The sequence below is a fragment of the Stigmatopora argus genome, chromosome 10, assembly GCF_051989625.1.
Source record: "Stigmatopora argus isolate UIUO_Sarg chromosome 10, RoL_Sarg_1.0, whole genome shotgun sequence".
Taxonomy (NCBI): Eukaryota; Metazoa; Chordata; class Actinopteri; order Syngnathiformes; family Syngnathidae; genus Stigmatopora; species Stigmatopora argus.
The window spans coordinates 2797303-2813102 of NC_135396.1; the positions used below are offsets into that span (position 1 = coordinate 2797303).

At 42.9% G+C, this 15800-nt stretch overlaps 3 protein-coding genes and 1 long non-coding RNA gene across 9 annotated transcripts; 2 read left to right on the forward strand and 2 right to left on the reverse strand.

Moving 5' to 3' along the window:
• Window positions 1-416: 416 nt before the first annotated feature.
• Window positions 417-12243, reverse strand: LOC144083354 (arf-GAP with coiled-coil, ANK repeat and PH domain-containing protein 2). Of its 5 annotated transcripts, none has more exons than XR_013303531.1 (24): window positions 11910-12243; window positions 10515-10572; window positions 9688-9807; window positions 9461-9514; window positions 9031-9089; window positions 8731-8914; window positions 8608-8652; window positions 8424-8519; window positions 8269-8343; window positions 7548-7651; window positions 7248-7472; window positions 6369-6480; window positions 6108-6295; window positions 5960-6029; window positions 5585-5673; window positions 5439-5518; window positions 5195-5349; window positions 4970-5079; window positions 4182-4292; window positions 4046-4107; window positions 3828-3974; window positions 1671-2154; window positions 1391-1493; window positions 417-1264 (listed from the first exon to the last, which is right to left on the reverse strand). XR_013303531.1 is itself a non-coding variant. In XM_077611124.1 (22 exons), exons 1-22 carry the CDS (start codon window positions 11960-11962, stop codon window positions 3871-3873), a joined length of 2082 nt encoding a protein of 693 aa, XP_077467250.1. In that variant the 5' UTR covers window positions 11963-12242; the 3' UTR covers window positions 2551-3870. The 5 variants fall into 5 exon arrangements, 2 of the variants coding, with proteins under 2 accessions (XP_077467250.1, XP_077467249.1); XR_013303530.1 differs by having other exon boundaries at window positions 1671-2223; XM_077611124.1 differs by lacking the exons at window positions 417-1264; window positions 1391-1493; window positions 1671-2154 and having other exon boundaries at window positions 2551-3974; window positions 7248-7348; window positions 7421-7472; window positions 11910-12242.
• On the forward strand, window positions 797-2544 carry wdr74 (WD repeat domain 74). The gene is made up of 2 exons (XM_077611125.1): window positions 797-1512; window positions 1695-2544. Exons 1-2 carry the CDS (start codon window positions 901-903, stop codon window positions 2376-2378), a joined length of 1296 nt encoding a protein of 431 aa, XP_077467251.1. The 5' UTR covers window positions 797-900; the 3' UTR covers window positions 2379-2544.
• Window positions 10263-13758, forward strand: LOC144083358 (uncharacterized). The gene is made up of 3 exons (XR_013303534.1): window positions 10263-10361; window positions 12904-12987; window positions 13098-13758. It is a non-coding gene; the product is annotated as an uncharacterized LOC144083358 (long non-coding RNA).
• On the reverse strand, window positions 12634-15432 carry ilkap (integrin-linked kinase-associated serine/threonine phosphatase). Of its 2 annotated transcripts, none has more exons than XM_077611129.1 (10): window positions 15165-15432; window positions 14507-14634; window positions 14258-14375; window positions 14074-14180; window positions 13839-13932; window positions 13652-13739; window positions 13253-13395; window positions 13066-13185; window positions 12898-12979; window positions 12634-12810 (listed from the first exon to the last, which is right to left on the reverse strand). In XM_077611129.1, exons 2-10 carry the CDS (start codon window positions 14544-14546, stop codon window positions 12688-12690), a joined length of 915 nt encoding a protein of 304 aa, XP_077467255.1. In that variant the 5' UTR covers window positions 14547-14634; window positions 15165-15432; the 3' UTR covers window positions 12634-12687. The 2 variants fall into 2 exon arrangements, with proteins under 2 accessions (XP_077467255.1, XP_077467252.1); XM_077611126.1 differs by having other exon boundaries at window positions 14494-14634.
• Window positions 15433-15800: the final 368 nt, after the last annotated feature.

Genomic DNA, 15800 nt, shown 5'->3' on the forward strand with positions numbered 1-15800 from the left:
AACAATGGTCAACATAGCACGTACCTTAAAATAGCTATGAATTGCTCCACTTTTAGTTGTTTTTAAAATAGCTTGCTTTTTATACAAAGCAGATATTTAGGAAATTAACTGCATAGGGGAAAATGATTAAATAGACAATACGAACAGGATATAAGATGGCCGCCAGTTACTCACACTGTTTTTAGATACAAGTACGTCTAGCAATAAAAAGTTTTATATAATTCAAATGACGTAACATCAGTTTTCATCTAATTCCGCGCACGTTATTAACTTCAAATGAGAGGCCTAGTAACGTTTGATGACGAATGAGTAATCGTAGTTTTTTTTCTATAGCAGTTACAAATTTCCTACAGTAACAGACAATGTAAGTAAGATCAAAACCATTCAAAAATACCAGACTCACTTCCCCAAATGTGTCTGTTTTAACTGCTTTATAATGACGCATGATGGAGAAAAAGATACCAAGTTGTTTCCTTTCCAAAAATGTGAAACTGAAACAGAACAAGGGAGCCTGTTTGACATGGGTACCGTATTTACTGCCACTTGGTGGCACCCACTTTTAGTTCTTTACATTTTAATTGCTGTTATATAATGTCTTCCTCAAGTAAATTAAGATCGAGTGTTATTTTTCTTCATTAAAAACACATTCAAACATGTTTGTGTGCATAAAACAACTCGTGAGGCAAGCGTTCTTATTTACAAGCGTAATAACGGAATCAATTGAAGTCGTATCTCAAGCAACCATAAGCGGTAAAATGAGGCTGGCTTGCTACCCCCAAAAAAGCATAGAAGAAGAATCCGACTCCTGACGTCACTTCCCCGCGACTCGGTCACAAGCGTGTTTAGGGCCGCGGAGCAAAGTTTTGGCTGCCGTGTGGACGTTTTCACCGAACCCACGAGATGGGCGACAGCAGCCGGCCATGCACCGTGTGGCTCGGCTCGGAGACGGGCATCCTGAAGGGCGTCAGCCTGTCTCGCAGAAAAGCTCTGAACTTCTGTCACAGTTCGCAGATGAGTCGCCAGCACGAGGTCCGTACCTTGTGTTGGGGCGATCCGGCCGAGAGCGAGCTCCTGGTCGCAGCGCTGGACGGAACCGTCAAGACGTTCAGCCTCGAGAAGGGAACCTTCACGGACGTGCGACAATGCGGCGACCCCGCCGACGGCTCCTTCGTTGGCTTGGCCACGCTGGACGACGGCGCCGGGCTGGTGACGTGCGTGGGGGGAGGCATGCTCCGAGTCTGGAAGGACGAGAGCGGCGAGCCGGCTGCGAAGATCCGCGTGGGGAGTAACATAGCCCGGATGAGGCAGAATCCGGAGCACCGGAACAAGGTGGCGACCGGCGGTAAGGAAAATTGTCTGAAGGTGTGGGACTTGGAGAAGCCCGACGTACCCGTGTTCACTGCGAGGAATCTGCGGAACGACTGGCTCAATCTCCGGCAGCCTCACTGGGTCATGGACATGGCTTTTATACCGGGGTCCGATAAGGTGGTCACCTGTACGGGATACCATCAGGTAAAAGCAGTCAGATAACATGGGAATTAAAAAATATAAACTGTAAATGGTTTTCGTAATTACTAGATTCGATATTTACTATTGTCTCTACTTGTTACTAGTCCATTGTGTATAGTTTTAAGAGCTCATGCGTTTTGGTAGTAACTAGTTAGTAATACCTTGTGATTTTTTTTTCTCGGCAGGTCCACGTGTACGACCCCTCCACACCCCAAAGACGGCCCGTGCTGGAGGCCACGTACGGGGAGTACCCGCTCACCACCTTGTCACTTCCCGCCACGGGGGGTTCGGTAGTGGTGGGAAACACACACGGGCAGATTGCCGTCCTGGACTTGCGTAAAGGTCTGGTGCGGGGTTGCTTCAAGGGCATGTCGGGGGGAGTCCGGGGTCTGCAGTGCCACGCCTCGCAACCCCTGGTGGCGTCCTGCGGCCTAGATCGCTTCCTGCGTATCCACAACCTGGAGGACCGGCGCTTGCAGCATAAGGTTTACCTGAAATCCCGCCTCAACTGCTTGCTACTCGCCAGCCGACCCCTGGAAGACCCCGAGGACGCCTCCGAGGACGAGTGTGTGGAGGTGAAGGAGGAGGACGACGTGGATGAGGTATGGGACGCCATGGAACGGGTGGGGGAGCGGGGGGAGAATCCTAAGAGAAAGATGTCACCGGAAGAAGGGGAGAATACCAAGAAGAAAACATCCGAAGAGCCAGAGAATTCTAAAAGTGGAACATTAGAGGAAGGCGAGAATGGCGTCGAGGAAACGGGTGGAGATCAAGAGAAGAAAACACCAGAAGTGGAGAAGGAGGAGGATGAGGAGGAGGAGGTGAAGGAGCCACCAAAAAAACAGAAAAGAAAGAAAGCTAAAGCGTGAGACATTCATGATCCAATAATCGTGTGGGACTTTTGCATTCATGTTGACAAAGGTTGCAGTAAACTGATGTTAGCCCGAACAATGCTATACGATAAAAAAAGTGTTTCATAAATATAGTACATTTTCTGCTCTTAATTTTTTTGTAAATGCTCCATTTATGACAAAATGACAGTGTTTTGGACTCTTTTTTTATTACATAGTAGCATAAAATTAGTAACAGTCAACAATGAAATGTATATAATCTATTTGAAATGACATTTTTTTCCATTAGCAGCGACTTAGTTGTAATTCACATAAGCAGTGTGAGAAGTTCACTTAGAAACTATTTTCTAAAAACGTTTAAAATGCCGAAAAGGCAACACGGGTGCTTAGTAAACATTTTTTGTGGGTTTAAAGTGACATTTGGACATGTTAAAATGACGCAAAAGTTCCCTTTCTGACCTTTCTCCCCTGAAAATGACTAAGAATGATGCTTTTCCTCACAAGTTTTCACTTTAGTGTATTATAACTTAACGACCAAACAATTACAATACTTATGCCATCATTAAGGATATTTGCATAAATACATTTGATTCATTTGACCAATCCTCTCCTCATTAGAAGAAAGACTTGTTAGGTTAATTTGTAACAATAACACCTATATGAGGATTGACCGATTATATTGAAGATTTTTTCAGTCACCCCTACCGGAAAAGGTATTGGACGTCTAGCGCCAACAATATTGGCAAGTAAGTTAACTTTTTGAAAAAAATGGTCCGGCCCACATGAAAGCTACTGTATTTTCTCACGTAAAACGCTAAACAAAATTTAGTTTGACGTCTATGAATGAAATTCAAGAAATAAATAAACTGTATCTTACATAAAATGTGAAAAAAAACTCACTTGTGCCTGCCAATGCTCCCTCAGGGTGCCACCATCTTACCTAGGGATGAAAACTAGACCGCTAGGGAAACACTTCCTGGTTGTACTGCTCACATGACTTCCTTTTTGAATTTGTCTACGTGCAGGCAACACCCTTTCGCAATGTGCAATCCAGCAATCAATTTCTACAGTATCTCAGAAATGGCACGTGCGATGAATTTTCTTAAGATTTTCCCTTCAAAGCAACACATTTGTACTCCCTATTAAAACCATGAATATGGTGGTGAAAATTGTGAATCAATGTGCGGCTTATACGAGAGAAATTGTCAAATTCAACCATTTTAAGGGGACGATTTCTACGTGGAAGTGGCTAATATGCGAGAAAATACGGTAGTTGGCATGAATGTGGCCCACCAACCAAACTTGAGTTTAACACCCCTGGTCTAGATGTTTTTTTTAAGACTAGAAGTAAAAAATGATCGGGAATGTTTGAGTGAGACTAGATTCACTTCCAAATATCGCAGCGCTTAGTTCATCATTTTGATTTTTGGAGATACGACGATTACGCCGGACAGCAAATGTACTCACATCCTGCCTTCGTTGTCTACGGCGCTGAACTTTAGCGAGTGCGCTACCCGTCATCTCTGCGGAAATTTCGTCTGGCCAGCTTCTCCGGGTCGTGCGATGCCATGTCGCTAAAGTCTCGAAAAATGTCCTGAAAAGTTTGGTCGTCTCCTGGAAGGACCAAACGGACACGTCAAGCCTTATTTTTTATTTTTTTCACAGTTTCTATCGCACTCACTCACCCGCCGCTCCGAAAACACCGTCGGAATCTCGCATCTCCTCGTTCATTCTGGCCATGCGCAGCCTGGAGGCACCAACGAAGAAGAAAATGGAGTCGGTCCACTTTTAAGGCGTGTCGCACGTTTCTCGTCAACTCACAGCGTGACGATGTCGGCGTGTGCCGTCTCCACGGCGATCGCCAGCGGGTCTCGTCCGCTCTCGTCCGCCGCGTACTGATTGGCTCCCCGCTTCAGCAGAAGACACACTTGCCTTTAAAGACAAATATTTAGTTGTATGATGTGGGTCATTCGAAAATTGGAGGACATTTGACGTCCCGATTGACTAGAGTATATTAGCATGTCGGCCTCACAGTGGGGGACCCGGGTTCGAATCCAGGTCGGTTCACCTGTGTAGCGTTTGCGAGTTCTCCCCGGGCCTGCGTGGGTTTTGTCCGGGTACTCCGGTTTCCTCCCACATTCCAAAGACATGCATGGTAGCTGATTGGACACTCTAAATTGCCCCTATGGTTCAAATCCAAGTCAGTTCACCTGTGTGGAGTTTGCGTGTTCTACCCGGGCCTGTGTGGGTTTTGTCTGGGTACTCCGGTTTCCTCCCACATTCCAAAAATGTGCATGGTAAGGCTGATTGGACACTAAATTGCCCCTAGGTATGAATGTGAGCGGGAATGGTTGTTTGTCTCCTTGTGCCCTGCGATTGGCTTGCCACCAATTCAGCTGGGATAGGCTCCAGCACCCTCCGCGACCCTAGTGAGGATTAAAGTGGTTCAGAAAATGAGATGAGATAAAGTATATTCACATAACGTCTGAATTGGACTCTATAATGCATTTTTCCTAAACAGCTAGCTTCTGCTGCTGAGAAAATGCTAACGTTAGCATAGCCCCGGTGACAGATTTTGCGAAATATTGCGTGTACATGTGTGTAGTAACCCAGTGTGTCCTGCGGTGGCCGCTGCATGTAGAGCTCCTTGTCCTCTTCCGTCTCTATGGTTGATGTTGGCTCCATTCAGCAACAGGAACTCGCATGCCAACAGCGACCCCTACAGAAAACATCAACATCTGCTCCTATCTGCTGATTGTTGGACTCAACGAGCCAATTCCCATCTACTGGATAGGTGCGAAACCCGAGGCAAAGTACCGCAAATCCACTCTTACCCCTTGGGCGGCCCCGATGAGAGGGGTACGTCCTTCCTCCTGGGCCACGCTCCCGTTCACCGGCGCCCCCTGGGCCAGCGCCGCCGCCATGGCGACCAGATCTCCAGCCACGGCGGCTCGGTAGAGGCCCGACAGCTGCGAGGCCTCGACGCCGTCTTGATGCGATCGAACAAATACGGGACGGCCGATTGGATTTTGAAGACTGGATGACTTTGTCTGTCCGCCATTTTGTTCAGGAACTTACTTGTTCCATGGTTGTCCGCATTCAACCTCACAAATGTCTTGTCCACATACTTGTCTCGTATCCAAGCCTCCTTCTCGGCGCTGAAGATACAGGCGTCAATCGTCAAGGATGGATTACCGGTCGATTGGGAGATGGGAGGGGCTTACCGCGAGCTCTCTTTGGTGGGTTTGACCCGTTGCGAACACTCCGCCTCGTAGATGTTGTTAATGGCGTCATTTCCCAGGACACAAAGCAGCTAGGAAACAAGTGGAAGTCTTTTGTTATCACAATAGAAGATGAGATAGATAAACTCCTGCATGTTGGGCTGACTTTCTGTTGATTTCGGGCTAATTCTGGGTCAGTTCCTGCTGTGTGGGTTTTACCAAGAAATGTTTCATTTGTTGAACGTAGCATTGAAAACCAATGGTCTGTTTTCCTCGAATGGTGCCAGTTTTGAAAGAAATCCTTAACTAGTTAGCTCATGAAGATGCGTGCTTGAGTCGCTTGAATTTTCGTAACATTTTTGTAATGCCGAGTTTCACCTTGAGCTGCTCCGATTCCCACGAATCCAGCGTGAGCGAGCGCACCTTGGACACGTGCACGCCCAAACTCCTGGAACGAAAATATATATATATATATAAAATAAAAAGTCAATTCAAAAACGGCAACGGTGTGTAGCCAGCGGCGTACCGGTGTATCCCCGAACACTGTATGCACACGGTGACACCCAAGTTGACGGCGGCCCATCGCGGCTCCTCCTCGCCGCAGTCGCAGCACCGTCGGTTGCCGGCGCCTCGCATGGCCGCAGCCAGAACCGCCTTTCCCTGATTGGCTGCAGCGTCGTCGTCGCCGGCCTTGGATGGGAGGGACTCCTTGGGCTACGAGAAACATGCAAATATTAATATACTAAATTGTAAGAGATTATATCGCAGGCGCCATGAGGGAGCGTGCCTGCGTCGGCGCAGCTTGGCCCCGCTCGCGATACGCCATGTCGATGCTGCCTTGCAACGCGTCCAACCACGCCAACCGCACGTGCTCAGAGTCGGCTTGGAGGACACAACACCTGATAAGACAGACACAAAATGGAGGGGAAAAAAGTCTGGCTGAAAAATGGATATATAAATGCATGTTAAAATCCAAACGTTTCTCGCCAAAGATGTGTTTTATTATGCATTAATTATGATTACTGTATTTTCGCGCATATTAGCCGCCTCTGCGTATAAGTCGCGCCCTTAAAATGGTTGAATTTGACATTTTCTCTCGTACAAGACGCCCCCTGATTCACAATTTACACCTCCATATTCATGGTTTTAATAGGGAGTATTATTTTGAAGGGAATATCTTAAGAAAAATAATCACACGTTGAGAAATTAAAAAAGGAAGTCAGGTGAGCAGTACAACCAGGAGGTGTGTCCGTAGCGGTCTCGTTTGTCATCCCTGGGTAAGATGGCGACGCCCAAAACGGGCAACGGCAGGCACAAGTAAGTGATTTTTTTCACGTTTTATGCTAAATATGGTTTATTTTTTTCTTAAATTTCATTCATAGACGTCAAAATAAATTTTGTTTAGCGTTTTATCTCTATATTTTCTCTATTTTGAAATAAATGACCATATCGTTCGCGTTGTCTTGCGTTATAGCGTTTCATCTTTGTCACCTTGCAGTTTCGTGCATATCAAGTCTAATTTGTGAGCATATAAGCCGTACCCTTGATTCAGTCTTCATTTTTTGAGTTACAAATGTGGCTTATATGTGAGAAAATATGGTATTAGCAAAACAAAGGCATTATGTGTCTTTCTTCATGTGCAGTTCTGTCAATTTTTTTGTCTTACTTGTGAACAGACATCAGCTGGAAGCAGAATCGACGCTCCACGTCCTCCAAAGACTTGACGGCACACAGTCGGAGGTCCTCGAACAGAAGCGTGGATGCCTCCTGAAGAGCCCAGAAGAAAATTGCGGTAAATGTCTTGTGAGTTGAACGACAGGGAAATGAAAGAAAATATACTTTGTGGGTCTTCCTATAGACGAGTTGGTTGTCTCGGATGACGAACCAGCACCTGAACACGTGAAAGCAAAATGATTCCGGTTGCTATTTTAAACCCGTTTGCGTTTTCCGACGTTTTTTGAGCGACCTCTTCCAGGTTTTCAACTTCCTTCGAGAACGTTTGAAGAGGTAGCCTTGGATGACATCATTGTTCCCGTGACACGACTGGACCGGCGTCTCTCCTGAGGCATCCTACGCGTAAATAAGCAGAATAATGTTTCAATCATTGCCTGCCATTGACGGCGATAGACGTCCAATCCATTCATCCACATTCATTCCGTCACACTTCTCAGTTCAAATGCATTAGAAAACTAAATTAAATTAATTAAATTCACAGGGGGATGAAAAGTCCCATGATTAAACTTTTATCATAATATGGATCATTCTAAGAAAAGAAACAAACCTAATCAATATTTATACATGCTTATATTTTCAATTTGTGGCATGTCAGTAATATTTTTTCCCACCTTAACCTTTTTCTCTTAAAAAAAAAAAGAAAATATACTTTAAAACCATTGAATGAAATAAATAAAATCCTCTTCATTTCATAGTACCGTATTTTCTCGCATATTAGCCACCTCCGTGTATAAGCTGTACCCTTAAAATTGCCTAAAAGTCGTTGAAATTTACAATTTCTCTCGTTATGGCATTTCAGCTTTGTCACCTTGTCTAATTTATGCGCATATAAGCCGTACCCTTGATTGAGTCATAATTTTTTTTTGTTACAAACATGGCTAATACGCGAGAAAATACGGTAATTACCATTATGTAAGTAGGAGCTAAATACATTTGTGATGTCACTGACTTACTCTCTGTTGGACCAGCAGGTGAGCATTCTCCAGATTTTTCCGTGTGCTTGCACACTCGGCCGACCGCTCGCAGAGCTGTGTGCAAAATCAACCGAATCTTCTTTAGTAAAACCGTCGAAAATGGCGATCGCTTAGCGTTGAACACATTCGCTGACCTGCGCTGCCATGACCTTCATAGCGGGCTCGAGATCCCGGAGTAGATCGAATCCTTGATGGAAGAATGTCAGCTGAGCGTTGACCAAAGAGAACACCTTAAAAAAAATAACACACTCAGTCAGGCTATAAATGGCGGAGGAGTTCATGATAAGATAAGAAACGGTGTTGAATTTCTGCTCTTACGGAGTTCAAAATGTCCGTCTTCTGTTGCGTTTTGAATGTGTTGAGCTGACCGACACAAAAAGACGGAAAAACGTCGGTTTTTTGGGGGGGGTTCGCTCCGTCTGAATGTACGGCTGTGTTTACCTGCAGACAATAATCCAGGGCAAAGTGCTGGTAGCATTTCCGGGTGGCCGTGAGCAAGTGACTGGCTCTCTCGGCGTCGGCCATCTTGTGTCGAGACACCTGAGCGCTCTTGGCGGCCGCCGTGTCCAGATCGTCACCGATTCGCACAAACTCCGCACGCGTCTCTGACAGCTGAGGAAGGAACCTCAAAAACAAGGATGATGACACGCGTCAATTCAGTGGCGTGACCAATCAAACAGATTCAAACGAAGGATGAGATTTCAGTTTGGAGTTTAAAACCTAGTCTATGTGTGCACTTACTTCTTGCACAGGTTACTGAGCTGATGACTGATAGCTCGCTGGCTCTGGTCCAACAGCATCTAAGAACATAGAGATATGAGAGGGTTGCTTGTCACATGGGTTGGCTGTTACACTTGCTACAACTTGACAACTAAAGGTCAATTTTGCGTAATAGTAGTCGTTAAATTGACATGTGGCATTTTGAAGAAATGCATTTAATTTAATGGCAATGTGATGTTATTAGGTTATCTTATTGACCCCTTATAGCAGGCAAAGAAATTGCTGTATTTTTTTTTTTGAAAAGTTGAAAATTAAAAAAGATTTCAAATCCAAACCAAGTTTGTAATAAATGTATGACCATGAGGCGTGTTGTTGCCCTGATATGCATGAGAGTGAAAAATTGTGACGAGCAACCCCGTTTCCCCACGTTACTTCTTTGTATATGACTCACAGTGTGAAACGTGAGCAGCTCCTGCAGGCCTTGCTCGAACTGGGTGAGGCAATTCTAAGAGGACAAAAAAACAGTCGGTAAACAATTATTCTTAGCCAAGAAGGCCCTCGTATTTTGTCCATGAATTCCATCTAAATCATAGAATACACTCAAAGATGGGAGGAAAACAGAAGGCAAAATATTTAATTTCAGTTTGTTGATGAGAAATACTCGTATTAGGTCCTCACCGCCATGACGCCGTCATCCTTGTGCCGTGCAAAAAGCTCGAATAGGCCAGTGAGGAACAGCTGATTGGCTGCGTTGTACGTTTGTCCCGCCTCCACCATTTTCCCGCACAACCTTATCACCTGGTTGGGTGCAAAACAAACACGAGTTAGTGAGATGGCATTTGTTGTCAGGCACATTGTAGCAAGGGTTTTCCACTCAGTTTGCCTCAGATGGGGCCAGACGTCCAATCTGTTGTGACTCGGAGGCCTGGCAGTCACCCCCCCAGGCTATAAGGACCAAGACACTTTACAAAGAATACAATTTGAATTGAATAAATATTATTTTTGTAGTTCTATTTGGGTATTGTGTGAACTGTTCACCCTGTGATTGTACATTTGTCGTTGTATTGTTGAGAATAAAGTTATTTACTTACATTTTGTCGCAGTGCAAGGTATGTCAATTTTGGAAGTTTTTAGATGTACATTAAGTTTATTTAATAATAGAAGACCAAATAACGTCGCTTGAAGCTTTTTTGACGGCAAAGGATGTTTTGCTATTCTGCGAATGGACACGTCATACTATGCTTAATGTGGATTGGTCGGCCTCTGATGGCGAGCCAATCCGGGAAAGAGGCGGGAGCAGCAGACTTGACCAGGAAGCAACTAACGGACTACAAAGTGGTTTATGAAGACAGGTCAATTTTCATAGTTTTGTCTGAATACAAAAAATACATTTCATTGAGAGCCAAATTTGAGTTAAAGTGCTTCATTTAGACCATTCTAATACTTTGGTGCCAACCCCAAATAATTGCTATATAAATCACAATGGTCTGCAATCAGCGCCGTACCTTGTCCAGCTGTGTTTGTAGCAGGGAAGCATCGTCCTCAAAGTGCTCCAGGTTTAGCCTAAAAACAAAAGAAAGTTGCATGCATAAAAGTACGCATGGGTCATTTTCACATAATTCAGCAAATAACGGTAAAGATATGGCCCTGGACTTTCCCTTTATGTGTTACAAAGTTATAAAAATTAATTACTACTGCTTTGTTTGCCACATATTATACTACATTTGGCACCAATTTTAAGAGAAATCTATTTGAGACACAAATACATTGAGAGCCAGTTTATGTTGAATTTGTCCACTCCGTTAGATGTCCAGAATCTAGTGTCACAGTTTATAGGAATGAAAAGTCGGGTTATGATTTATTTGTTTGTCTCTATTTAGAATGTGTTGTTTAGATTTGTTTCAATAGTATTTTCACTCAAGTTGTCTTTGAGAAAAATGCAAAAGAATTGCAACTGCAAACAGTTTTACTGATGTACCTTTCATATCAGTTAGTGTGTCTTTACCGTTATCACATGAGAAATACACCAAAAAATTCACAGTAAATACACCAGGTGGCTGGTGTGGGAGAAGTACCAGGATGTTGTCAGCCATATTGTCAACGCCAGCTAAGCAGAAGCCATGAGAATGAAACTAAAACCAAGGTAAGGACCATACCTGTGAAATGTCGTAACAATTCCATGTCTTTACCGATGTCCTAAAAACTTGGTGAACATAATTACTTTGCTTTTTAATGAACTGGGCATGGTGTATGCATGCAGAACACTATCATTTACTGAGTGCCAAGAAATACCATCTACCAATGTCAAAGGCTGAGGTGGAATGTTGTGTCTTTACCGTTAATAAATTTTGTCTTTACCGTTATTAAAAGGTGTATACAATAGATATGTAGAGATGAAATACATATTTTTAAATATACAACAGATATGTAGAGATGACGCTAACATGTTATGCTATGTTTATGTGTATACTAATTCCTGCTTTGATTTGTAAAATTTCCAGAACATGAATCCATTTAAGAAAAAAGGCGGTAAGCCACCTGCGAAAAAATCTAATGCTGCAGCGATGCGCAAATGCAGGGAGAAGATTAAAAATGACCCTGGAGCCTATCACAAATATTTAGAGAAAGAAAGGGAACGATATCAGAAAAGAAAGGCACAAGGAAAGATTCCAAATATTCACCCATATTTTTTAAATTTTAATTAATTATGTTTTCATTAAAGTTCCAGCTAAGATATTTCCAGGCAGTGCTAGTGTTGCTAATTAGAGATAATCAGAATGCTTGAATTGCATTTTGTAAATTATTCATTTTCTGAAAGTGTCTTTACCGTTATTTGCTGAATTATGTGAAAATGACCCGCATGCGCGTGCTATAGACAACTAATGGAGCGAGTCGCTTACTTGAATTCCGGAGAATCTTCGACGCACTCCGAGAAATCAAGTAATAAATTCATATTGAGTGAGGGCACCTTAAAACCGTCGAAGAGTATATTGTCCAAAACACCAAGGCGGTTAGCCGACCTGCTAACACTCACGGAAACTGCTTATTGGAAGCAAAACGACCTCCTATATATATGACTACGGCTAAAAAATACGAAATTTACTTAGCTGTAAACTTGTCGTGTTGCATGTGCTCGTAAAAGCCAAGTTTGTGTTGGGGCTCCCACAGCTGTCAGCATCCCACACATGCAAAGTGATGCTAACATTGGCGCCTCCAGCTTACATCCGGGTTCTGTTTAGTTTGGGGAGACACCAAGTGGTGGAATCAGGTACTGCGATTATTACGACTAAATATTTGGAATATTATTCATTTTAATGTACATACTTATCCTGTAAGTCTTCCATGATTATGACTACATAACAGAATAATATTGTGGGTACATACTGGAGAAATCACTTGTAGATTTTTTCTAACTTCCCTAATTAACACACACATACAGTTAATATAGTATATATTATACACAGCAAAAACAGGATTGGGTAATATGAACTCACTATAATCAGAAAATATTGAATTTTTTTAAATGAAATGTTGCAATATCTCTGCCTTGCCTATTGTCGAATACATTCGCTATACTAAATATTTTTTTGTGATTGTGTACATCAGTAATAAACAGCAACATACTTTGACAGTGGAAGTCAGGTATTTTATTGAAAAAAAAGTCAACATTACAACAGTTCAGAAATCAATAGAAATTAAGATAACCGTGACATTATCAGCACAGCCCCGCCGGACTGCCTCACTGGCCAACTGCTGACAGGCTGCCTCAAACTGTTCCTCCTTGCCTCTAAATGTACTGTCCTAAGACAACATAGCATAAAGTTCAGCCTATTTCTCCCACATTTTGTATTGCAATAAAGCCAAACTAAAATGGCTTCCTTTCATTACCTGCAGGACATCAAGGACAAATCTGACAGCCTCAGCTGCTGAGAAGACTTTAAACAAGCCGTCACAGGCCAAGATGATGAACCTACGAAGGTCGAAAACAAGATGACAATTCTATTTTTCTTCTAGTTTGACGGTGTGTGTATCTGTGTGTGTGAGACATGACCTCACCTGTCGTTAACTGTCAGCTGACACCTTCTCAGGTCGGGTGTGGAAATGACACCACAGCGCTTATATTGACCGTCACCGATGGATCGTGACACTTCCAGGACGCCCATTACCCGCCCTTCCCTGCGATAAAGAACAAAAAAAAATACGTCAGAATAAAATAGAAAAGAGATGTAATAATTCCAGATACCTGACTGTTCCTCCCGCCCTTTGGATCCTCATCCTTTCCTCGTAGATGGTGGGATTGTGGTCTCGACTGAGCGCTAACGTGGCCGGCCGCCGTCGCTGTCCCTCCGGGGCTTCTCCGTCCTCCTCCATGCGACACAATACAGCCTGGCGAGATAAAACTTTAGTAATTATTTCAGTATTTCTGACATATTGGGGGGAACGGGGTAAGCTGTCACATGGAATTGGTTGTCACGTTTGATAGAAATTGACTTTTTTAGGATTTTACTATTCCTTCTACACAATAAGTGACCCGTAAATGCCCAAGAGTGAGCAGAAAGTGACCCATAGTGAAAGTAAAGTACATAACAGCAACCAAAATTGTGACAACAAACCCCGTTCTCCCTCACAGTGCAATAGATACCTTGCTGTCCCCCAAGTTGGTCACATAAACCGTGCTGTCCAGCACTAGCATGCATGTCGCCGTGGAGCCGTCCTTCCATGCCGGCTTCCTGTTCCACAAAGAGGATTTTAATAAACAAATAAAACAATATAAAAAAACTACAACAAAAGAGGAGTTATGAAATGCAATCCTGTGCAACCAAACTTACTGGCTGGATGCTCTTTTAAGAAAATCCTCATCTGTCTGGCGAAAAGTGTCCAAAAGGCATTTTTTTATTAGCTTGTCCAGGTTTTCATTTTCACCTAGAAAACACATTTATATTGAAAAGGTTACTATATTGAAAAAATCCAATTTTTGTCATCTATGTCGATTGTGGTCAGAGTTTTGAGGTCGTATTATGTATTTTGAATTAAACTTCCGCAAGACAAAATCTTTATCTTTACCTTGAGGAAAGTTCTTTGCCAGAATGAGGTGAAAATGCTCGGCCGCAAAGCGAGAGGCTCGATCGCCGCCGTGGCCGTCAAAAACAGCAAAATAGGACACCCTTGATCTTCAGAAACATCAAATATTCACAAATATTAGGCAGATTATTGAATACGAACACCCGTGTGAGTAGATTTACGTTACATTTGTGCAGGTAGCGTTGCCAAGCAGTTACTCATGTCAGGAAGTAGAACATGAGCATCCTGCATTTCTTCACGCTCGCCGCGCCTCGCCGCCACGTAGCCACGCAGCACCGGGAGGCCTAACGTTACATGAACGCGCACACAGAGAAAAACAAAAACGCCACACATGCAAACGGAGTAAGACGAGTTGCATCATGGACGCCAAGCATCATTAGACATGTTGGCAGAGGCCTAAACCTTCTCTACAAACTTTCTTGGTCTCCTCTTCTTCTTTGGCGGACACGGCACATTCTTCCTCCTCTCGTTTCCGCTTGACGCGCTTCTCATCGTCGTCCACATCTTTGGCGGATGGCGGCGAGACGGCGGCCGAGGCAGGACCTGACAACATATGTCCACACAAATAAAGTTGTAGTATTTTGAAAAAAAGTGTTTGTGATTTGTGGTCACAAGTTTATTCTTTTTTGTCTGTTAGTTTTTTTACATTTATTAAAAAAGCTTCAACTGCCCTAAGTTTCCACTGTTTTCTACATTAGGTTAAACATGAAAAAACAAATATGAGGGTGAAAATAAATATGTGAACATCAATACGTCTTCCTATTTTACCCCTATTACTACCACGTTGTTATTACATTATCAATTGTCAACTCTACCTAGCATGATCATGGCACAACTTGCACTACTTATTTATGTATTTCTTATTTATTAATTATTTATTTGTCTGTTTTTTGTTGTTATTTGTGCACTACGTGGTGAAAGCTTTAAATCAAATTTTACTTGTATATTGACAATAAAAGCATTCAATTGAATTGAAGTAGCTCATGTATATCATTTTAATTAGTGACGACCACCGGATGTGTTGGAGTTAATGTCGTTTAGAATTAATTACCCGTGAAACCGGGGTCACTCACCGGTCTGAATTGGCTCTGGTAGGTCGTCAAATAGATCCATTCTTGTCTGGAGCTAGCCCCCTATCGTAGTCCAGTTTAGCTGCCTATCAATCCGAATCTACTAATTTCGCCTCCACAATAACAAAAGCAATTTAGATAAAGGGGGAATCATAAAACACACTGCCTAGTTAGAGTTTATGGACGGAAGTGTTAGTCCTTTTAGTGGTTAAACTTGTAAGGCTACAATTTGAAGTGTGCTACGTTGCTTTTGTAGCAACATCTTCTTCGCCTTAACTTATTGTTTTGACACTACTCCATTGGAAATCTAGCGCCTCACACCGTATTAGGTGTGAACTGCATGTGATTTGTGATTTAGGTAGTAAGGTATGACTTAGGTGTAATTATATAAAAGAATAATTGTAAATATGACATAACATGAAAGTGCGTTTAATGCACATTTCTTATTGCAAAATGAAGGCGTTTTTCAAATCGGTTCCTCGCAACGGATGTATTTGATATGCTTCTCCCAGAATGCACCTCGGAATAAAATCTGGAAATATTCTGTGGCTTTTCGACTGTTAATTCTCTTAGCAAACATCTATTTTGATATTTAAAAATTTCATAAATTTCAATTATTGTTTTTACTGTAACAACAAG

Excerpts from the sequence above, each read along its gene's own strand:
- wdr74 (XM_077611125.1), top strand. The coding sequence starts at position 901 with ATGGGCGACAGCAGCCGGCCATGCACCGTGTGGCTCGGCTCGGAGACG. Across the intron at positions 1,513-1,694 it reads CCTGTACGGGATACCATCAG|GTCCACGTGTACGACCCCTC; the intron begins GTAAAAGCAGTC and ends TTTTCTCGGCAG.
- LOC144083354 (XM_077611123.1), bottom strand. The coding sequence starts at position 11,962 with ATGAATTTATTACTTGATTTCTCGGAGTGCGTCGAAGATTCTCCGGAA. Across the intron at positions 7,473-7,547 it reads AAGTTGAAAACCTGGAAGAG|GTGCTGGTTCGTCATCCGAG; the intron begins GTCGCTCAAAAA and ends TCACGTGTTCAG. Across the intron at positions 5,674-5,959 it reads GGGAATCGGAGCAGCTCAAG|CTGCTTTGTGTCCTGGGAAA; the intron begins GTGAAACTCGGC and ends CTTGTTTCCTAG.
- ilkap (XM_077611126.1), bottom strand. The coding sequence starts at position 15,204 with ATGGATCTATTTGACGACCTACCAGAGCCAATTCAGACCG. Across the intron at positions 14,376-14,493 it reads CAAGAAAGTTTGTAGAGAAG|GCCTCCCGGTGCTGCGTGGC; the intron begins GTTTAGGCCTCT and ends ATGTAACGTTAG. Across the intron at positions 12,811-12,897 it reads TTGTCCTTGATGTCCTGCAG|GACAGTACATTTAGAGGCAA; the intron begins GTAATGAAAGGA and ends ATGTTGTCTTAG.